Genomic DNA, 22,569 nt, shown 5'->3' on the forward strand with positions numbered 1-22,569 from the left:
CGTGAGGTCATCAGGGACGCTCGAGATGAGAGGTGGCAGGCTGCAACGCTGGGGCTGCTGCGTGATCAAACGGACGTGCTCCGGCGTCTGGTGGAGCTTCAGGAACGGCAGCAGGATCACAGAGTGCCGCTGCAGCCGCTGTATAACCTCCCTCCCCCCTCACCATGTTCCATAGCCTCCTCACCCAGACGTGTAAGAACGCGGGGGCGGGGGGGGGGGGGGGGGAGGCTCCATGCACCCTCCCAGTCCACCCCAGTGGACAGCCCAACCAAAAGGCGGTCATTATATTGAATTTTTTCAGTGGCCTTTTACTTCCCTCCTATCCTCCTCCCAAACCCCACCCGGGCTACCTTGTCGGTTCTCTCCCTATGTTTATAATCAATTAATAAAGAATACATGATTTTTAAACGATAGTGACTTTATTTCCTTTAAAAGCAAGCTGTGATTTAAGGGGGGAGGGTGGTTTGCTTACAGGGAATGAGTCAATCAAGGGGGCGGGTTTTCAACAAACAGAACTTTCACACCGTAGCTTGGCTAGTCATGAAACTGGTTTTCAAAGCTTCTCTGATGCGCAGCGCTTCCTGGTGTGATCTTCTAATCGCCCTGGTGTCTGGCTGCGCATAATCAGCAGCCAGGCGATTTGCCTCAGCCTCCCACCCCGCCATAAACATCCCCCCCTTACTCTCACAGAGATTGTGGAGCACACAGCAAGCAGCAATAACAATGGGGATATTGGTTTGGCTGAGGTCTGACCGAGTCAGTAACGAGCACCAGCGACCTTTTAAACGTCCAAATGCACATTCTACCACCATTCTGCACTTGCTCAGCCTGTAGTTGAACAGCTCCTGACTCCTGTCCAGGCTGCCTGTGTATGGCTTCATGAGCCATGGCATTACGGGGTAGGCTGGGTCCCCAAGGATAACTATAGGCATTTCAACATCTCCAACGGTTATTTTCTGGTCCGGGAAGTAAGTCCCTTGCTGCAACCGTTTAAACAGAGTAGTGTTCCTGAAGACGTGAGCGTCATGAACCCTTCCCGGCCAGCCCACGTTGATGTTGGTGAAACGTCCGTTGTGATCCACAAGTGCTTGCAGCACCATTGAAAAGTACCCCTTGCGGTTTATGTACTGGGCACCCTGGTGCTCCGGTGCCAAGATAGGGATATGGGTTCCATCTATCGCCCCACCACAGTTAGGGAATCCCATTGCAGCAAAGCCATCCACTATGACCTGCACGTTTCCCAGAGTCACTACCTTTGGTAGCAGCAGCTCAGCGATTGCTTTGGCTACTTGCATCACAGCAGCCCCCACAGTAGATTTGCCCATTCCAAATTGATTCCCGACTGACCGGTAGCTGTCTGGCGTTGCAAGCTTCCACAGGGCTATCGCCACTCGCTTCTCAACTGTGAGGGCTGCTCTCATCTTGGTATTCTGGCGCTTCAGGGCAGGGGAAAGCAAGTCACAAAGTTCCATGAAACTGCCCTTACGCATGCGAAAGTTTCGCAGCCACTGGGAATCGTCCCACACCTGCAATGCTATGCGGTCCCACCAGTCTGTGCTTGTTTCCCGGGCCCAGAATCGGCGTTCCACGGCTATAACCTGCCCCATTAACAGCATGATCTCCAAAGCGCCGGGGCCCGCGGTTTGATCGAATTCCATGTCCATGTCCTCATCACTCTCGCCGCCGTGCTGCCATAGCCTACTCCTCGCCGCCTGGTTTTGCAGGTTCTGGTTCAACATAAACTGCACGATAACGCGCGAGGTGTTTACAATGTTCATGACTGCTGTCTTGAGCTGAGCGGGCTCCATGCTTGCCGTGGTATGGCGTCTGCACTGTTCACCCAGGAAAAAGGCGCGAAACGGTTGTCTGCCGTTGCTTCCCTGGAGAGAGGGGGAGGATGTACCCAGAACCACCCGCGACAATGTTTTTGGCCCCATCAGGCATTGGGATCTCAACCCAGAATTCCAATGGGCGGAGGAGACTGCGGGAACTATGGGATAGCTATGGGATAGCTACCCACAGTGCAACGCTCTGGAAATAGACGTTAGCCCCGGTACATGGACGCACACCGCCGAATTAATGTGCTTAGTGTGGCCGCATACATTCGACTTTATACAATCTGTTTCCAAAATTCGAATTCTGTAAATTCGGATTAATCCCGTAGTGTAGACATACCCCAAGACTGAAGTAGCAGGGGGAGCTCTAGGACATGACAGATAGAGCTGTGCTGTTGGTCAGACCCAATACGCATGAGCAGAGCTGTCTCTTTCAAGAACTCTGAAGTTCATAATAGATATGTCGCTATTTGTGATTACATTGACCGCTCCAAAGCTGTAGCAATGGACACCATCTAAATCTAAGCAAATGTGTCAAATTTAAACCAAACATTAAAGAAAGCTGGAAACAGAAGAAGAGCATTTTTAGATTTTGATTAACTTTTCACCCAGTTTGAGAGCAGGTATATTGAACAAAAGAAACTAAAAATGCAAATGTATCAAATTAGCAAGCTTTACTTTGGTGGGAGAATGAAGGACTGTAGGAGTTACTTCAAGTAAGTAGAAGATATGAGCAATGAGATTGAAATAGCTAATCAAAGATTGCAATCCAGTTCCCTGCCTCCCCATCCTACCATGCTCCCTCGGAACATTACTCTCCTCAAGATGTGGAAGGCGAGCCCTATCCTGGCTGGAGGAAGAGCACAGCCACACAGGCTGAATGTCCTTGTTCAAACTGGGTAAGAGTCTGAATATTAGGCGGTTACACACAGGAAAAAAGGAGCTAGGTTATCTTTGAGCAAACTTGTCGGCCCTTCAACTAGCAAATCCTGAACCTTGCTGAGAACTAAACAGCAGAGTCTGCAAAAGGAAGCAGAACGGAGAGTTAATCAGGGTTCTCTTTTCAAAGCTACAGCACCTGCCTTTTAAAAACATTCATCACAATTAGGTCTGTGCTGGCTTGTTTTAGCTTCCACCTAGCAATAGTCGCTAACAACGGCACCTTCCTAGTCAGAGGTTCAGCCTTCTCTCTCGTAGCAGTAGGAGATATATGCTCCTATTAGTTTCCTGATTTAGGAGGACAACAGAGGAAGTGAATCTTATGCCATCATGTGCCAGCAAAGCCCCTCTGCCATGTACATTGGCCAAACTGGAAAGTCTCTACGCAAAAGAATAAGTGGACACAAGGCAGACATCAAGAATTGTAACATTCAAAAACTAGTAGGAGAACACTTCAATCTCCCTGGACACTCAATAACAGACTTAAAAGTGGCAATTCTTCAACAAAAAAAATCCAAAAACAGACTCCAATGACAATCTGCAGAACTGGAATTAATTTGCAAACTGGACACCATCAAATTAGGTCTGAATAAAGACTGGGAATGGATGGGTCACTACAAAAAGTAATTTTCCCTCTGCTGATACTCACACCTTCTTGTTAACTGTTGGAAATGGGCGACGTCCATCTTGATTGCATTGGCCTCATTAGCACTACAAAAGTAATTTCCCCTCCCTTGATATTCACCCCTTCTTGTCAACTGTTGAGAATAGGCCACTTCCACCTTAATTGAATTGTTAGCAATGACCCCCCACTTGGTAAGGCAACTCCAATCTTTTCATGTGCTGTAATATATATTCTGCTTACTGTATATTTCACTTCATGCATCTGATGAAGGGGGTTTTAGCCCATGAAAGCTTATGCCAAAATAAATTTGTTAGTCTCTTAGGTGCCACAAGGACTCCTAGTTTCTAAATCCTTTAGAACAGGGGTTCTCAACCTTTTTCTTTCAGAGCCCCCTCCCCCCCCCCCAACATGATATAAAACTCCATGGCCCACCTTTGCCACAACTGGTTTTCTGCATATAAAAGCCAGGACCAGCGTTAGGAGGTAGCAAGCAGGGCAATTGCCTGGGGCCCCATAATGCAGGGCCCCCACGAAGTTAAATTGCTCAGGCTTTGGCTTCAGCCCCAGGTGGCAGGGCTCAGGGCCCTGGGCTTCAGCCCCATGCGGGGTGGGGCTTCGGCTTTCTGTCATGGGCCCCAGCAAGTCTAACGCTGGCCCCACTTGGAGGACCCCCCAAAACCTGCTCGCAGCCCCTACAGGGGGCCCTGGACCCCTGGTTGAGAACCACTGCTTTAGAATACCATGGCAAAGCACTGAGTGACACACACTGCACCTCCCTCAGATCATACAAAGTCAAAGTCTTATTTCTACTAGGACGGTCTCTTCAGGACCTCCCTTTGATTAAATCCCTTCCCCCAATTTCTCGGGTCAGGCTTGACTCTCACTTGCTTCAGGAGTACCATCCCGATACACATGAAACTACTACAGATGCACTTTCCTTGAAATTTATTTCACTGCTATAAATCAAAGACAAATTTAGAAACAGTACTGTTAGAATCACATAGGCCTCTAGATTCAAGAAGTGGATAGAAAAGAGACATGCCAGAGAGCTGCTCCTTATAATAGAGTTGTGTGGATCTAAACAGGTAGCTGAAATAGTAGCTTACAATGTTAATGTTAAGGAAATACACCCCTGCCTCAGAGCTTAGAATCTTCTTACTTTCAAAAGAAACTCTTTAGAAGAGGCCATTAGGACCAGACCACTGGGTTATGGCCATGCAGCACAATGCACCTTGAACCAGTTTAGGAGTGGCCTTGAGCCTCACTACCTGAGCTCAGTGAGGTCATGTTACATTGCCGAGATGATGCACATGGAATTGGAGAAAGAGTTCCTAAAAACTCTGACCATCCTCTTGCCACCTACCAATTCACAGAGCAGCCCAGCTTTGCTAGAGAATAAGCACATTGACTGTAGCTGTCTAAATGGAACAACTGCAGAGAGAATAGGACCTAAGACACGCTGCCTGGTTTTGGTGCCAATGGTTGGTAAAAGACTCACTTGCATGCAGGGGAGTAAAAATAAAACAATCACCCTTGGAGTTCAGGAGGGTTCACTCTACCCAAACGCACATGCCTCAATTCCACTGCCCCTAGAAGTTTCTTTAAGTGACTTTCTGCAAAGAAGTGGTTTGATAAGCATTTAAGAGGATCATCTCTTGGAGGAGGAACTGTTATGTTTGTACAAAACGAATTCCAAAGCAAGAAGTTACCGCTTAACTATTTTCCAGTCAAATACTTGGATGACACCTCAACATCTTGAGAGATGGGCTGTTCATTTTCAGCATTATGCAGGAATTAGGGACACTGCTGTGCCATATACTAGCAGGGTTTATTTAGGGGGGAAACAAAAAGAACAAGGAATAAGTTATCTTCGAGTGTCATTATTAGGACATGAAAGATGTGTTATGGACTAGAAATATGTGCACGAAATATGCCTGAAAGCTAAGCCAGGAATGTCTTCCAGGCAGCAAAAAGTAAAACAGGAGATACTTTGTGTATGCACACAGTGTCAAAGTCTGTTGGCAGGAGCAGGCAGTCAGAAGCTGCCACTCAGATTAACCCAGCATGAAGGGACTACAGTGTATTTATTAACTAACACATTTTAAAGCTGGTTACTATGGAACCCCTGTTACACAGCAATTTGCACTAATAAGCATGCATAAAAATAAACCTTCACATGCAACTATTTTAAAAATCCAGCTGCCAAAAAGCAACACTTCTCAGGAAGGAAATACATTCCTGTTTTATGGTTAACCTACAGCTTTAGAAGTATTTCTGGTCTGAATTTGTTGTTCTTCCACTCAGAGGATAGCTGCATGAACATGAAAAGCTGAGTCTAGACAGGTTACTGCAATAAGCATTGTTAAATCCACACCACCAACAAAACAGTTAACATGGAATAGGTGAGGACATAGTCTATGGAGTAGGGACTTTAACAAAAGAAGCATGCAGGTGGAGAGAAAGGCCCAGCGAGCCGAGAACCACTCACTGTGGGAGGTATGGAGTACCAACAGCTCTAACAAGGAACTAGCAGTTCCAGTGGTCTGCTGAACTTCTGATATGTTCTGCATTAACATGGAAAATCCAAACTCTCAACAGCAATGAAATATGAAAAAGACATCAAGGAAAAAAACAGAGAACGTCATAGACTGACTTTTTATCCTTAAATTTGGGAATAGAGCCCAGCAACCTTCTAGAGTAAAAAAAAATTTTTTTAAATACAAACTAGAAGAAAAATGATCCACTTGAAACTGTAGACCTTTAAATCCATACACCTAGGTCATGCACCACCTCAATTCTATTGCAATAAACAGCATGTCAGCAATTTTTCTCACAGAAAATAAAATTCAGTTCAAACTATAACCTTCCTAAATTAAGAGGAAATTTACTTGCTGGAAGGGAGGTAAGTGTTAACATCAATGGTCTCCGGACATCCCATAGGTGGATGGAGGGTGGAATTAAACACTGACCTACTTTTGTGAACTGGAGTGTTTTAAGCCTTCACTTTATGCATATTAAATTTCCGTAAGAAATGAACTTCACCAGAGGTTTTTACTCCTCTTTCCCTCCGCACAAATAGGGGCTGGGGGAGGCATTATGAGAATACGCGAAAGTAAAGACAGTGGTAAGTAACGCACCGGATTTCGAAGAGCATGTTGCTGTGACGGTCGATCCCTATGTGCGTGGCTGTCTCTTGTTATTGCAGATGCCCCAGAATCTACAGGAATGGACCCCACTGGCGTAGGCTGCAAAATAAATCACCCATTATACATTGAAACCAATGCCTCAGTTAGGCTCCACTCCCAATCTACATGCATGCATAGGCTCTACTACTAGGTTAGCTCATATTCAGTGTGGAAGAACGAGGAAAATATAGGTCTAAAATAGTTTGAACAGCCAAAGAGAATCACAGCAGATGCTGTAAAATCTCTATGGGATTCAAAGGCTTGCTGGACATTTACAGCCACTAACATCTCATGGTAAACTGAAACACAATACTGTTATTATATACATTTATAAAGGTACCCAACTTCATGGTATCTGAACACACTTTAGTGTAGGTTAAATTGAGTTAATTACAATTGCAAATAAGGATAGTTTTATGCATATTGTTTTCCTCCTCATCTCATGTCTTCCTACTTTTAGGAACAGGATGTGTTAATTAAGGCTTCATCTGCTTAGTTCCCAACTAAATCATAATCCCAGCTTGTAACTTCATGATCTCCATAGCAACCAATGGTGAATTGTTAAAGGAGTGATAGGAAACTTGCCTTAAAATGGGCTTTTTGCCCATTGCCTCTGAAATTAAACATCAGTGAAGAGAAATGAGATTTACAAGGAGAATGACTTCCTTTTAAAAGATAATATTACTGTGCAAAATAAGCAAACATAGGAAATGTTGTATATAATGACTGAGTATTGATGTAAAAACCACAAAAGCAGAGTGGCCCAAAAGCATAGTAAGTGACTGGCTATGCACCTTGGACACAAACTGTCCTTTGCATGAGCAACCAGCAGAATGGATTCTACATAGATATGTTTTATGAGAGTTCTCCAAGAGGCATCAGTGGGCCTCTTGGCAAAGCTTTTCCGCATACAGATGGTCCCAAAATTTAAAAGCATGTTTTGTTTGGTGATGACAGACCAGGGCACTAATCTTCTGCTACAAGCTGATGAACAAGGGAACAATGACAGCACGCTCAGAAAAGGAGAGGGTGGAAGTTAAGGAGTTAGCAGACTCTAGAATGTGAGCATTCTGCATTTCCCCTTTCCCCTATGGCCCTCATCACGATTAGAAGACCAATCTGAAAACGCACTGGCATTGGGATTTGCCCTTTTTTAGAATCCTCAGACCATTGTAATGGGAGAGGTTATTTCTCATGACAAAACCAAACTTGACGAAAGTGTCCACATGCAGGAGATTCTGTGTCTAAAAGCCATGACTTCTAATCATTCTGTAACAGGGGCAGCAGTCTCCAGCCTGTTAAGTGTTGGAACACTACAGAAAGCCGCAGTTTAATTATTGCCGACTCCTTAGGGCAGATGTGGCTCATTGTGAGTCCACCCTAAACGTAACTATGTTCTGAAACAGAAAGGTCCTGAGGGATGGAACCTTAGGAGCATCCAAATCTGACTGAGAAGGGTAATACTTCATTTAAAAACAAATTTGCCAAACAATCCAGTAATGATTTTTGTGATCTTGTGTACGAAACGTGAAGAAGTGTCGCTGCAGCAAAATACTCTGTAGCTAATGTTAATATGCACATGAATGTGTTTTAAAATTTGCCAGCTGTTCCAGTGGTATGATCTGAAACTGCGACATGGGACACTCAGGTTGGATTGCCTCATTATAGCATGCTCGGAGAGGGAGAGTCTTGTGATCTATGCAGGCATTGCACAGCAGTGTGAATGCTCCTTTGAACCAGAAAGTGAGATGGGGAGGAGTAAAACCAGAGGCAAATAGGGAAGGGTGTTTAAGGTTCCAACAGGGATGCAGAAGATCCCCTGTGCTAATTTCCATCAGGAGAAAGATAAACACATTCTCCTGATTGACAGGGAGAGTGATCCATTACGATTTCCGAAGGAAAGCCATCCCAGCCCTCAGTTTTCCATTCCCCAACTGCACTAGAGACTGCAATTAGTTTTCGAGGCTATTAAAGGAAATTCTTATATGCCCACACAGCTGGAAAAGCAACCATGAGGGACTAGGAGACTTATTTCTGGAAGGAGGGTGCTTGTTTTGCAAACAAAACTTACCAGTGGCCTGCCAACCCAGTCGTAGGCATAATCAAAGGTGTAGCCTTTTTTTTCAAATAGTTCTGTAAAGATAGTTCGTAAGTAATCGTAGTCTGGTCTCTCAAAGAAGTCTAATCGCCTGACATAACGAAGATATGTGGCCATCTCCTCTGTTGGAAAAAGGCAAGGACAAAAGAGAAAAAAGGAGCATCAATATCTCGGCCCAGACTAAAAAACCTACAGCAGCACACGCAGTAAAGTCACCTGCTACTCACGCCATATCTCTGTACAGATTACAAGTCTCTACAGCATGAGGAATACAACTGGTGGGATCTAGTCTTTGTGATAGCCTCCACCTGGCTTCTCAGGGTATTGGGCAAACTTGGCCTTCCAGTCTTTAGCAGTGATGAAAGTGATCTTGTCAGAGGAGGTGCATCTTTAAAAGCAGAGCTGATACTAGGGGGAGTTTGAATAGAAGTGGGTAAAGTATACATATTAAAAAATATGCACAAAAGCATCCCCTGCTGGAACAGGCAGGTGAAGTCTCCTCCAGACAATACATAAAAGCAGTGCTAGTTTGACAGTATCAAAGGCTATGGAAGCAAGAAAACCACATTTTCCTGGAAATCTTCCTCCTCGTGCCCAAATCCTGAAGCTTGAACAGTGCGTCACTTCCCCCGACTTTACGTGCCACATCACAGTCAGCATGCTTCTGACTTACAGGACTCCCTAGAGTCACTTGCCAGCACCGCTTCATTGGCTGGAGACATATGGTAGCTGTTGAATGACAGACCAGTCTTATCCCCCTTCCTCTGTAGGCCAGGCAAAGGAAGAGATGGGGGGAGGAGGGGCAGATCTTCAGATGGTGTAAATCAGTGATTCTCAAACTTTTGTACTGTGACCCCTTTCACTGGTGACCCCCCCCCCCCTTATGAATTAAAAACACTTTTTTATATATTTAACACCATTATAAATGCTGGAGGCAAAGCGGGGTTTGGGGTGGAAGCTGACAGCTTGCGACCCCCCACCTAATAACCTCACGATCCCCTGAGAGGTCCTGACCCCAAGTTTGAGAACCCCTGGTGTAAATGATCACAGCTCCACTGACTTCAGTTTGAGCTATGACAGCTCAAATTAAGGATCTGACCCTGTGAATCAAACATAGGTCTCTTGCCAGGCAGTACACACTGCCCTCCTGAGCCAGCTCATCTGCCACCATGTTTGATTGCTGTTCATTCCCACACTAGCATCTCCAGGAAAGTCTTTCTCCAAAACCTAGCAATATTTTCCGTTTATTTTGATTCTTTTAATGTTTGAATGAGCTGAGTTTTTTTAATTTTAGAATCATTTGATCCTTTTCACAGCATCATGTGATGAAACAACTGCCTTGACTACCTTGTCCAGTGCTTACCTGCTTTCCTTTTTAAAAAAAAGCTTTAATAAATAATTAATACTTTACATGCACTACAATTTTAAAACACTATTTAAAGGTGAAGTTTTCCGCCTGCTCCAGACACCTGCTGCCCTCCCTTGGATTGTAGATTTTTAATTCAAGTATGTAAGTTCTATTTTGCACATTAATTAATGCAACAATTATTAATAAAAATGTGTGTTTTTGTGATAAATGCAATTTTAAGTCTCAACAGCATACACACAGTATTTGTTGTGGTGGCATACAGCGACTTCAAGTAGCCAGGTAAGGCATGAGACCATCCCAGGACAGTCACCATATTGCTCTTGTAGAGATGTTTGCACTATAAGGCTATGTACAGTATGTGCATGCAGTTACTTGGGGGGGAGGGGAGGAAGAGATTTATATTAGCTGAACTGCAGTAGCACATTGGGGCCCGGTCTGTGACTGGGGCTCCTTTGTGGTAGGTGTTGTACAAATACATAACAAAAAGACTGTCCCTGCCCAGAACTACACAGCTATGTTAATGCACCATGAATGGTATGATGATGGAAGAGTTGGGAAGCACTAAAGCAAAGGCATCAGGAATCCAAATGTCAGCATATTCTCCACAAAATCCATCCAATGTATATTGTATGCAGAAAATTCAATTGTTATATTACACTGGTCTACAATTTTTGAGAAGTCGTCTGCTTCAGAGATAAAATGTGCTATTTATTATGTATTTTGATGTGCTGAATTCAAATATGACAATTAAAACAACTGATTGGCTACTGTTTCTAAGATATTTAAGTTTTTACATTTTATGTCTATGTATATTATGTAGATAGTAGAGTTTTAATCATAAATTGTAAACCTAGGTCTTTTCATGTGTTTATGGTTGCTTTTCATGATAATATTTCACCTGTCCTGTTTATGTAACACTTTAAAAATCAGCAAAAGGGTTATATAAATAAAATTTATTATGAAACAAAAGGCAAAAAACTATTATGTACATAGTTTAGTCCTATTCAGTGTCTACTCGGCGCTTCTTGGCTTGTCTCTTGTATTCATTAAATGGAGCATCTCTTGTCACTGTCCAGCAATAGTCTGCAAGCATTGATGGGCTCCATTTGCCCTGATAGCGTTTCTCCATTGTTGCAATGTCCTGGTGAAATCGCTCGCCGTGCTCGTCGCTCACTGCTCCGCAGTTCGGTGGAAAAATATCTAGACGAGAGTGCAAAAAATGTATCTTTAGTGACATGTTGCAACCAAGGCTTTTGTATGCCTTGAGGAGGTTTTCCACCAACAACCTGTAGTTGTCTGCCTTGTTGTTTCCGAGAAAATTTATTGCCACTAACTGGAAGGCTTTCCATGCTGTCTTTTCCTTGCCACGTAGTGCATGGTCAAATGCATCATCTCGAAGAAGTTCACGAATCTGAGGACCAGCAAAAACACCTTCCTTTATCTTAGCTTCACTTAACCTTGGAAATTTTCCACGGAGGTACTTGAAAGCTGCTTGTGTTTTGTCAATGGCCTTGACAAAGTTCTTCATCAGACCCAGCTTGATGTGTAAGGGTGGTAACAAAATCTTCCTTGATTCAACAAGTGGTGGATGCTGAACACTTTTCCTCTCAGGCTCCAATGACTGTCGGAGTGGCCAATCTTTCTTGATGTAGTGGGAATCTCTTGCACGACTATCCCATTCGCAGAGAAAACAGCAGTACTTTGTGTATCCAGTCTGCAGACCAAGCAAGAGAGCAACAACCTTCAAATCGCCACAAAGCTGCCACTGATGTTGGTCATAGTTTATGCACCTCAAAAGTTGTTTCATGTTGTCATAGGTTTCCTTCATATGGACTGCATGACCAACTGGAATTGATGGCAAAACATTGCCATTATGCAGTAAAACAGCTTTAAGACTCGTCTTCGATGAATCAATGAACAGTCTCCACTCATCTGGATCGTGAACGATGTTGAGGGCTGCCATCACACCATCGATGTTGTTGCAGGCTACAAGATCACCTTCCATGAAGAAGAATGGGACAAGATCCTTTTGACGGTCACGGAACATGGAAACCCTAACATCACCTGCCAGGAGATTCCACTGCTGTAGTCTGGAGCCCAACAGCTCTGCCTTACTCTTGGGTAGTTCCAAATCCCTGACAAGGTCATTCAGTTCACCTTGTGTTATGAGGTATGGTTCAGAGGAGGAGGATGGGAGAAAATGTGGGTCCTGTGACATTGATGGTTCAGATCCAGAAGTTTCATCCTCTTCCTCTTCCTCGTCTGACTCAAGTGACAATGATTCTGGTGCATCAGGAACTGGCAGTCCTTCTCCGTGGGGTACTGGGCGTATAGCTGATGGAATGTTTGGATAATGCATAGTCCACTTTTTCTTCTTTGACACACCTTTCCCAACTGGAGGCACCATGCAGAAGTAACAATTGCTGGTATGATCTGTTGGCTCTCTCCAAATCATTGGCACTGCAAAAGGCATAGATTTCCTTTTCCTGTTCAACCACTGGCGAAGATTTGTTGCACAAGTGTTGCAGCGTATGTGTGGGGCCCACCTCTTGTCCTGATCTCCAATTTTGCAGCCAAAATAAAGGTGATAGGCTTTCTTAACCATAGTGGTTATACTGCGCTTTTGTGATGCAAAAGTCACTTCACCACAAACATAGCAGAAGTTATCTGCACTGTTCACAAAAGTACGAGGCATCTCTGCTCACTTTGGCTAAACAGAAATGTGTCCCTTTGCAAAATCAAACACTGACAAATAAGAGAGCACGACACTGTATGATTTCTAGAGCTGATATAGGGCAATTTGTTCAGCAGAGTGATGTAAGCTTCGTTATGATTGCATCATCCATGACTTCTAGGAATAACATGATGCAATTCATATCATGTATGACGCAATACCAGCTTCAGATTGCATCATTCATTGTTTTGCCTAAAAAGCAAGTACTGTCCAAACCCAGTCATAGATTTATTCATAGATCCAGTCAAAGATGTATTTTAGTCATTTCTGGTTTAAATTGAGATCCCTTCCCTTTATAATTTATCCTCCGCCATTCCCAAGTCAAGGGTCGTATATACTGACCCAATAGCATATCTTGAAAACTAGAGCCAATCAACAATTTTAAGCATCATTTTCGTTCTCAGTGACCCAGAATTAGTAAAGTTTGACTACATTTATTTCAGAAGCATTTTGGCTGTAGAGCAGTGTTATGGATAAGTTGTTCATACAAGTCATAATGAGTAACATTAACTTGCTCACCTTACACATACAACATTCTGATTACTAGTCCAGTTAACTGTTGACCTAAAGCTTTTTAGCACTTTATATGTGCTGAGGAGTTAGTTACTGTGGGATCCATAACTTTTGAATTCACTGCCCTGTTCACACTGTTAAACTGCGCACTTCTCAGGGCAGGGACTGTCTGTTACGTCTGCACAGTGAAGAGCTCAATGAGGCTTGGTCCTCTAGATGCCACCATAATACTACTGCTAATGTTGCATCAACATGGTTTTTGCACTTAGTCACTTTACAGACAGAAAAACTGAACTGCCCCTGCTTAGCAATATTAACTTTGAAATGGTGCAGATTGGCTTTGTAGTTCACACTCACTGAGGTGAAAGGACGGGGGTGGGATGGGAGAGGGAATTCCCTCTCTTGTTGCTGCTATCAGGCCATATATGCTATGCTCTGATTTGAAGCCTGGAGGACAGCAAAGGTTCCAAACCAGCAACCAGAAGCAGCATCTCCACTTTGTGGAGGATGGAAGAGGGCAGAACAAGGGAACAGCCAATCGCAAAGGTGTATCTCACCTTGGGACCCAGTGGATTTCTGACCAAAATCCTGCTGGGAAGCTAGTGCTACTTAAAACAACAATAATTACCTACTGTGCCTGCTATTCCTCTTGGGGGGGAGCTGGGCGGGGATGGAGTGGGGGCAGGAAGAGGCAGGGCAGGGGTGGAGACTTGGGGAAGGAGTGGGGTGGGGTTTGGGGTGGAGCAGGGGTGGGAAGAGGCGGGGCGGGAAGGGGGTTGGTGGGTAGTGGTGGTGGGGAGTTGAGCACCCCCAGGGCCTGGAGGAAGCCGGTGCCGGCGGCCTGGTGAGCATCCAGCTGAGGGAACTTGCTCAAGGTTGACACCCAGGGTCTGCTAAATTGACCACCCAGTTCTTTCACTGCTTCAAAAATATCAGATCTCTGCAGAGAACAAACTCCATATACCTGAGGCAGTCACTTGAGAGAGGCAATTAACAAATATGACACACACTTTTTTGGAAGATGGCCAAGTGGGGGCTGCTGTCTGCATTCCTCTTCACAAAAGAAAGAGCAACAGCGGGCACTTGAGCATTCTCCAACCACCTCAATACAAAGGACTGTGTTGGCAATTAACTGCAAGTAAGGACTGAAGGATTGGAGAAGAGTGAGGGAACAGAGCATACTACTGATTCACAGTAGCAGCTCCAGGTGTTTGCCATCGACAGTAGCAATGTAACAAACAGCATTCAAATATTTTCTGACAGAACAAATATGTTGGTCCTGCTTTGAGCAGGGGTTGGACTAGATAACCTCCTGAGGTCTCTTTCAACCCTAATCTTCTATGATACAATAGGATGGGTTATGTCCAGTTCCTAATCAACACCTTACACAGACAGTACAACTGGTATAACAATTTTAACTGGGCCTTACCTGGAAAGTTCTCACAGAGAACTTCAACTGGAGTGTTTCTCTTTGTGTCCCCAATCTTCTGATATCTCTCTTTTAAGGTGTCAGCCTGTAGGGTACAAAGAGGAAGCGTAAGTATAAAGACAGAATCCAACAGCAGGGTAACTGACCTAGCTATGAGGGTGAAAACAAAAGGTATTTTATACAGAATCTTGCACATATCAGGATAGAAGAACTTTTTGTCCAAACTGCACTTTATGAGACACAAATATGAAGCAGCTACTGTACAATTCACTTGCTATGAGCAAAGACTACTTAGAGAGTTTCTGAAGGTATCGCTAAGATCTGAAAGGGAGAACATGTTTAAGCTTACAGATATTAGCTGAACATCACGGCTTCATGAGAATGAGTTTTTAATATATTAAAAATCAACTATTAGACAAGGCATTTTGGGCTCTCACCTTAGTGCGTGTAACAGAACGTCTAAGCTGCTCAGCAAGTAACAACTACTCAGTTAGCCTGGTGTGGCAAGGCACCTCCTCTGTCTCAATGGACTTAGCACTTCCTCCTCTGGCGCTAGTGAGGTATGGGGTAAATCAGCCCCACTCTGGACAGTGTTTGCCTTCCCTCTCCATATTTTCTTATCAGTATGTTCAAGGTAGGTCTCAGGGCAGGCCCAAGGAATGCTCCTCCACCAAACAAAAATAAACCAATTTATAAACACAAAACAAAGGGGGAATCCCTTTCCCCACCCCCTCACTGGGGAGATGTTTTCCTCTTGTTGGCCCCGGGGCGCAAATCCTTCCCCTAAACAGGCATTCAGCTTTGGTCACTCAGGTGTCCCTATTTGACCTGAGTTAACCCCTTATCAGCTTATAGGAAAAAGGGCAGGGGCAATATTTCAGATTTTGGTGGGGGGAAGGGCAACTTTAACTGAGATTCCAGGGACTACTTAGGGACGTGAAAACTAGGTTTTTTTGGCAAATAACTTAGCAATTAGCGGACAGGAACACTGTATCTAATTCCTATTGTGACAAAGTTCCTCCTCTATCTTGGTGGGTCCTGCGCTTATTGGCGGATTTTCTTGCCTCAGAGATTCACCATGTGGGTTGGGGAACAGCCCAGAGACCTTCCCCTCTGGAAGAACCCACAGTCCAGGTCAATTGGGAGGTTTGGGGGGAACCCGGGCCCACCCTCTACTCCGGGTTCCAGCTCAGGGCCCTGTGGACTGCAGCTGTCTATAGTGCCTCCTGTAACAGCTGCATGACAGCTACAACTCCCTGGGCTACTTTCCCATAGCCTCCTCCAAACACCTTCCTTATTCTCACCACAGGACCTTCCTCCTGGTGTCTGATAACGCTTGTGCTCCTCAGTCCTCCAGCAGCACACCCTCTCACTCTCAGCTCCTTGCGCCTCTTGCTCCCAGCTCCTCACACTCGCACCACAAACTGAAGTGAGCTCCTTTTTAAAACCCAGGTGCCCTGATTAGCCTGTCTTAATTTATTCTAGCAGCTTCTTAATTGGCTCCAGGTGTCCTAATTAGCCTGCCTGCCTTAACTGGTTCTAGCAGGTTCCTGATTACTCTAGTGCAGCCCCTGCTCTGGTCACTCAGGGAACAGAAAACTACTCATCCAGTGACCAGTATATTTGCCCTCTACCAGACTCCTGTACCCCACTGGTCTGGGTCTGTCACACTATATAAAAGAAAAAAATAAATAAATATTAGACCCACTCAGCTCTAATACTAACGTGTTCTGACATCTTGTGGCAAATCATTTAAGAGACACTGGTTAGATTTAAAATTGTAATGTATATTCTTACTTTGTTATTAACTCTGCAGAGAGAGACACCCCGTCAGAACTCCTGGGTTCTATCTCAGCTCTGGGAGAGGAGTGGGGTCTAGTGGGTTACAGCAGGGGGCAGATACATCCATCTAGCCCAGTATCCTGTCTTCCAACAATGGCCAATGCCAGGTGCTTCAGAGGGAATGAACAGAACAGGTCATCATCAAGTGATTCATCCTGTTGCGCACTCCCAGCTTCTGGCAAACAGAGGGTAGGGACATGCAGAACATGGTGTTGCATCCCTGCCCATCCTGGCTAAGAGCCATTGGTGGACCTATCCTCCATGAACATATCTAGTTCTTATTGGAACCATGTTATAATTTTGGCCTTCACAACATCCCCTGGCAAAGAGTTCCACAGAAATGCTGTGAAGAAATACTCTCTTTTGTTTGTTTTAAATCTGCTCCCTATTAATTTCATTGCGTGACCCTTAGTTCTTGTGTTTGCGAAGTAGTAAATAATATTTCCTTATTCAATTTTTCCACACCATTCATGATTTTCTAGACCTCTATCATATCCCTCCTTAGTCATCTCTTTTCTAAGCTGAAAAGTTCTAGTCTCTTTAATCTCTCCTCAGACAGAAGCTGTTCCATACCCCTAATAATTCTTGTTGCCCTTTTCTGTACCTTTTCCAATATATCTTTTTTGAGATGGGTGTCCAAATCTGCATGCAATATTCAAGATGTGGGCATATCATGGATTTATATAGAGGCAATATGATATTTTCTGTCTTATTATCTATCCCTTTCCTAATGATTCCCAATACTGTTCACTTTTTTGTTTGACACTGCACATTGAGCAGATGTTTTCAGAGAACTATCCACAATGACTTCAAAATCTCTTTCTTGACAGGTAACAGCTAATTTAGAAAAAAGAACAGGAGTACTTGTGGCACCTTAGAGACTAACAAATTTATTAGAGCATAAGCTTTCGTGGGCTACAACCCACTTCTTCGGATGCATATAGAGTGAAACATATATTGAGGAGATATATATACACACATACAGAGAGCATGAACAGGTGGGAGTTGTCTTGCCAACTCTGAGAGGCCAATTAAGTAAGAGAAAAAAAACTTTTGAAGTGATAATCAAGATAGCTCGGTACAGACAGTTTGATAAGAAGCAAGTGTGAAAATACTTACAAGGGGAGATAGATTCAATGTTTGTAATGGCTCAGCCATTCCCAGTCTTTATTTAATCCTGAGTTGATTGTGTCTAGTTTGCATATCAATTCCAGCTCAGCAGTCTCTCGTTGGAGTCTGTTTTTGAAGTTTTTCTGTTTTAAGATAGCCACCCGCAGGTCTGTCATAGAATGGCCAGACAGGTTAAAGTGTTCTCCCACTGGTTTTTGAGTAGAAGTCACCTCCTACAAGACAGGGCCAACAAAGAAAATAACAGAACACCACTAGCTGTCACCTTCAGCCCCCAACTAAAACCTCTCCAGCGCATCATCAGAGATCTACAACCTATCCTGAAAGATGATCCTTTACTCTCACAGATCTTGGGAGACAGACCTGTCCTCGCTTACAGACAACCCCCCAACCTAAAGCAAATACTCACCAGCAACCACACATCACTGAACAAAAACACTGACCCAGGAACCTATCCTTGTAACAAAGCCCGATGCCAACTCTGTCCACATATCTATTCAAGTGACATCATCATAGGGCCTAATCACATCAGCCATACCATCAGGGGCTCGTTCACCTGCACATCTACCAATGTGATATATGCCATCATGTGCCAGCAATGCCCCTCTGCCATGTACATTGGCCAAACCGGACAGTCTCTACGCAAAAGAATTAATGGACACAAATCTGACATCAGGAATCATAATACTCAAAAACCAGTGGGAGAACACTTTAACCTGTCTGGCCATTCTATGACAGACCTGCGGGTGGCTATCTTAAAACAGAAAAACTTCAAAAACAGACTCCAACGAGAGACTGCTGAGCTGGAATTGATATGCAAACTAGACACAATCAACTCAGGATTAAATAAAGACTGGGAATGGCTGAGCCATTACAAACATTGAATCTATCTCCCCTTGTAAGTATTTTCACACTTGCTTCTTATCAAACTGTCTGTACCGAGCTATCTTGATTATCACTTCAAAAGTTTTTTTTTCTCTTACTTAATTGGCCTCTCAGAGTTGGCAAGACAACTCCCACCTGTTCATGCTCTCTGTATGTGTGTATATATATCTCCTCAATATATGTTTCACTCTATATGCATCCGAAGAAGTGGGTTGTAGCCCACGAAAGATTATGCTCTAATAAATTTGTTAGTCTCTAAGGTGCCACAAGTACTCCTGTTCTTTTTGCTGATACAGACTAACACGGCTGCTACTCTGAAACCAGCTAATTTAGAGGTTTCAGAGTGGTAGCCGTGTTAGTCTGAATCAGCAAAAACAATGAAGAGTCCTTGTGGCACCTTAGAGACTAACAAATAAATTTGTTAGTCTCTAAGGTGCCCCAAGGACTCCTCGTTGTTTTAGCTAATTTAGACACCATCATTTTGATTGTATAGTTGGGATTATATTTTGCCATGTGCATTACTTTGCATTTATCAACATTGAATTTCATCTGCCATTTTGTTGCCCAGTCACCCAGCTTTGTGTGATCCCTTTGTAACTCTTTGCAGTCAGCTGTGGACTTAACTATCTTGAATACTTTTATATCATCTGCAAATTTTGCCACCTCAATGTTTATCTCCATTTACCTCTCTCTAGTCTGAAAACTAACCATTTATTCCTACCCTTTGTTTCCTATCTTTTAACTGGAGTGCCTGGCAATGCTTTTGGGATCATCTAACAATCCTTAATTTAATTTAATGACAAGCCTTTTGTTATCTTAATCACCCTGCCTCTGGTTATAAACAAACTCCCTACCCCAAGAGCAGAAGCTGTGTTGCAGTTAAGAGCTTCCTCTGGGGACAGGGCATGCGCTGTGAGCAGATCTCTGGTATGAAACCCGGGAGGGGGGAAGAGGATCCTGCCCGTCCCCCCCAAATGGCACCCCTGAAAAAGGGCCTTTATCATTCTAGGGCTAATGTATCTGCCTTCCACCACTCTCTTGCAGCTCCCCAGCCTGACTTTGGCACATTGGTTAGCATCAGTTTTCACTTCTGCCAAAACCTGGCTACATTTGATTTATTATGTGATTAAGTGTCCCTTACTACACAGGTCTAGACTACATTAACTATATAGCTGGTTACCAGGAAAGAATATGAAGTAACACACTCAGTTATGATTTTCTGAGCGTGTCCATCCTGAAGCAGCGAACTCCACTTCAATCACTACCCCAAGAACAAAGCTGCTCAGTCTGCATTTCAGTATCTCGTTCCAGAGAGTCCAGTTTCTCAAGAGTTATTTAAAATACTCCTTTTATGAATGAAACATGTTAGAAGTATCAGTGTAAGCACTAGAAAGGATTCTCCTCAAGGTTTTAGTTTGGAAGGGGGAGAACAAAGCTCTATGGTGGGAGAAATCTGGAAGTGTGAAAATACAATAATCTGTCCGGCATTATTTTAGATCAAGTCAAAGAATGTGTGTGGCCTGCAGGCAAGGGAATGTATGAGGCAGACCACACAGGGTAGAGACACGCTCCTCCCCACTTCCTTGGAGAGATCAACTCTTTAATTTGAGGAAGTCTTTACATTCTCTCAGAGCCTGTCTACAAACTTTGGTAGTGCATTAAGCTAATTCAGGAAAAAGGCACTCATTTAGAAATAAGAGCGTCCACACACAGGTTTTCTGGAATAGCTCTTCCACTCTGGCCTGGTCTACACTAGGAGTTTAGCTCGAATTTAGCAGCGTTAAACCCAATTAACCCTGCACCCGTCCACACAACGAAGCCCTTTACTTCGATATAAAGGGCTCTTAATATCGATATCTGTACTCCTCCCCGACGAGGGGAGTAGCGCTGAAATCGGTATTGCCATTTCAAATTAGGGTTAGTGTGGCCGCAATTCGACGGTATTGGCCTCCAGGAGCTATCCCACAGTGCACCATTGTGACCGCTCTGGACAGCAATCTGAACTCGGATGCACTGGCCAGGTAGACAGGAAAAGCCCCGCGAACTTTTGAATTACATTTCCTGTTTGCCCAGCGTGCAGAGCACAGGTGACCATGCAGAGCTCATCAGCACAGGTAACCATGCAGTCCGAGAATCGAAAAAGAGCACCAGCATGGACCGTAAGGGAGGTACTGGATCTGATTGCTATATGGGGAAAGGATTCCGTGCCAGCAGAACTACGTTCCAAAAGACGAAATGCCAAAACATTTGAAAAGATCTCCAAGGGCATGATGGAGAGAGGCCACAATAGGGACTCCCTACAGTGCCGCGTGAAAGTGAAGGAGCTCAGACAAGCCTATCAAAAAAACAAAGGAGGCAAATGGTCGCTCTGGGTCAGAGCCGCAGACATGCCGCTTCTACGCTGAGCTGCATGCAATTCTAGGGGGGGCCGCCACCACTACCCCACCTCTGACCATGGATTCCGAGGTGGGGGTAATCTCAGCCATGCCTGAGGATTCTGCGGACGGGGAAGATGAGGAGGAGGAGGATAACGACGAGCTTGCGGAGAGCACACAGCACTACGTTCTCCCCAACAGCCAGGATCTTTTTCTCAGCCTGACTGAAGCACCCTCCCAACCCCCAGACAATGAGGACATGGAAGGGACCTCCGATGAGTGTACCTTTGTAAATATAAAACATGGTTTAAAAGCAAGCGTTTTTTAATGATTAATTTGCCCTGAGGACTTGGGATGCATTCGTGGCCAGTACTGCTACTGGAAAAGTCTGTTAACGTGTCTGGGGATGGAGCAGAAATCCTCCAGGGACAATCTCCTTGAACCTCTCCTGGAGGTACTCCAAAAGCCTTTCCACAAGGTTTCTTGGCAGTGCAGCCTTATTCCGTCCTCCATGGTAGAACACTTGACCACGCCATGCTAGTAGCAAGTAATCTGGTATCATTGCATGACAAAGCCTGGCAGCATATGGTCCCGGTGTTTGCTGGCATTCAAGCAACAGCCGTTCTTTATCTCGCTGTGTTATCCTCAGGAGAGTGATATCGTTCATTGTAACCTGGTTGAAATATGGGAATTTAATTAAGGGGACAGAGGTGGCCGTTCCTACTGCGCTGTTTGCCTGTGGCTGAAAAGAAATCCTTCCCTGCAGTTAGCCAAGTGGGGGGGGGGCAGAAGGGGGATATCTTCCCTGATACCAGCCACACGGTGGGGAGAGGGATAAAGCGATCATCCCAGAGAATTGGATGGGGGGGGGGGGTTAGTTTGGTTTCTGCTGCTGCACGTTAACAGGAAAACCGCAGCACTCAACGGGCTTTGCTTGGTATGTGGGAAAGGAGGGCGCTGCTTGTAGGAAAGCTGCAGAAGCCGAAAGACAATGGCTTACCATGGCCGCATGCAAGCTGAATTCTGTTGCCCGGACCTGCGTCTGTGATCTCTAACACCAAAGCTGCAGGCACTCAATATTAAGATGCAAAATGTGACCTTGTACCGAAATCACATGTGCTATGTAATGTGAATAGTGTTGTTCACCCTGAAAGAGTATAAGCATTGTTCTGTAAAATGCATCTTTTTAAATACTTCTCTCCTTTTTCCCCTCCCTCCCGCAGCTGCAAATTTTTCAAGCCTCCCTCCTCCGTCCCAAACGCTATCTCAGATAAGGCATCGAAAAAAAAGGACGCGAGACGAAATGTTCTCGGAAATCATGGAATCCACGCACAATGAAAGAGCTCATCTGAATGAGTGGAAGGACACGGTATCAAAGTACAGGAAAGATGCCAGTGAACGTGAGGCCATGAGGGACGCTCAAGATGAGAGGTGGCAGGCTGCAACGCTGGGGCTGCTGCGTGATCAAACGGACATGCTCCGGCGTCTGGTGGAGCTTCAGGAACGGCAGCAGGAGGACAGAGTGCCACTGCAGCCACTGTATAACCTCCCTCCCCCCTCACCATGTTCCATAGCCTCCTCACCCAGACGTGTAAGAACGCGGGCAGGGGGA

General features: G+C 44.6%; 1 protein-coding gene across 8 annotated transcripts in view; it reads right to left on the reverse strand.

Moving 5' to 3' along the window:
• Positions 1–22,569, reverse strand: part of CSNK1G1 (casein kinase 1 gamma 1) — a 229,218-nt gene that overhangs the window by 35,879 nt on the left and 170,770 nt on the right. For 6 of the 8 annotated variants that reach the window (XM_065412650.1, XM_065412649.1, XM_065412656.1 and 3 more), the window contains 3 exons: positions 14,728–14,812; positions 8,656–8,804; positions 6,537–6,644 (listed from right to left, as the gene is read on the reverse strand). In XM_065412650.1, coding sequence (XP_065268722.1) covers positions 6,537–6,644; positions 8,656–8,804; positions 14,728–14,812 — 342 coding nt within the window. The remainder of the gene's footprint in view (positions 1–6,536; positions 6,645–8,655; positions 8,805–14,727; positions 14,813–22,569) is intronic. The other 2 variants (XM_065412651.1, XM_065412652.1) reach the window with 1 other exon arrangement.

This window comes from Emys orbicularis, chromosome 10 (genome assembly GCF_028017835.1).
Source record: "Emys orbicularis isolate rEmyOrb1 chromosome 10, rEmyOrb1.hap1, whole genome shotgun sequence".
In the NCBI taxonomy this organism is placed as follows: Eukaryota; Metazoa; Chordata; order Testudines; family Emydidae; genus Emys; species Emys orbicularis.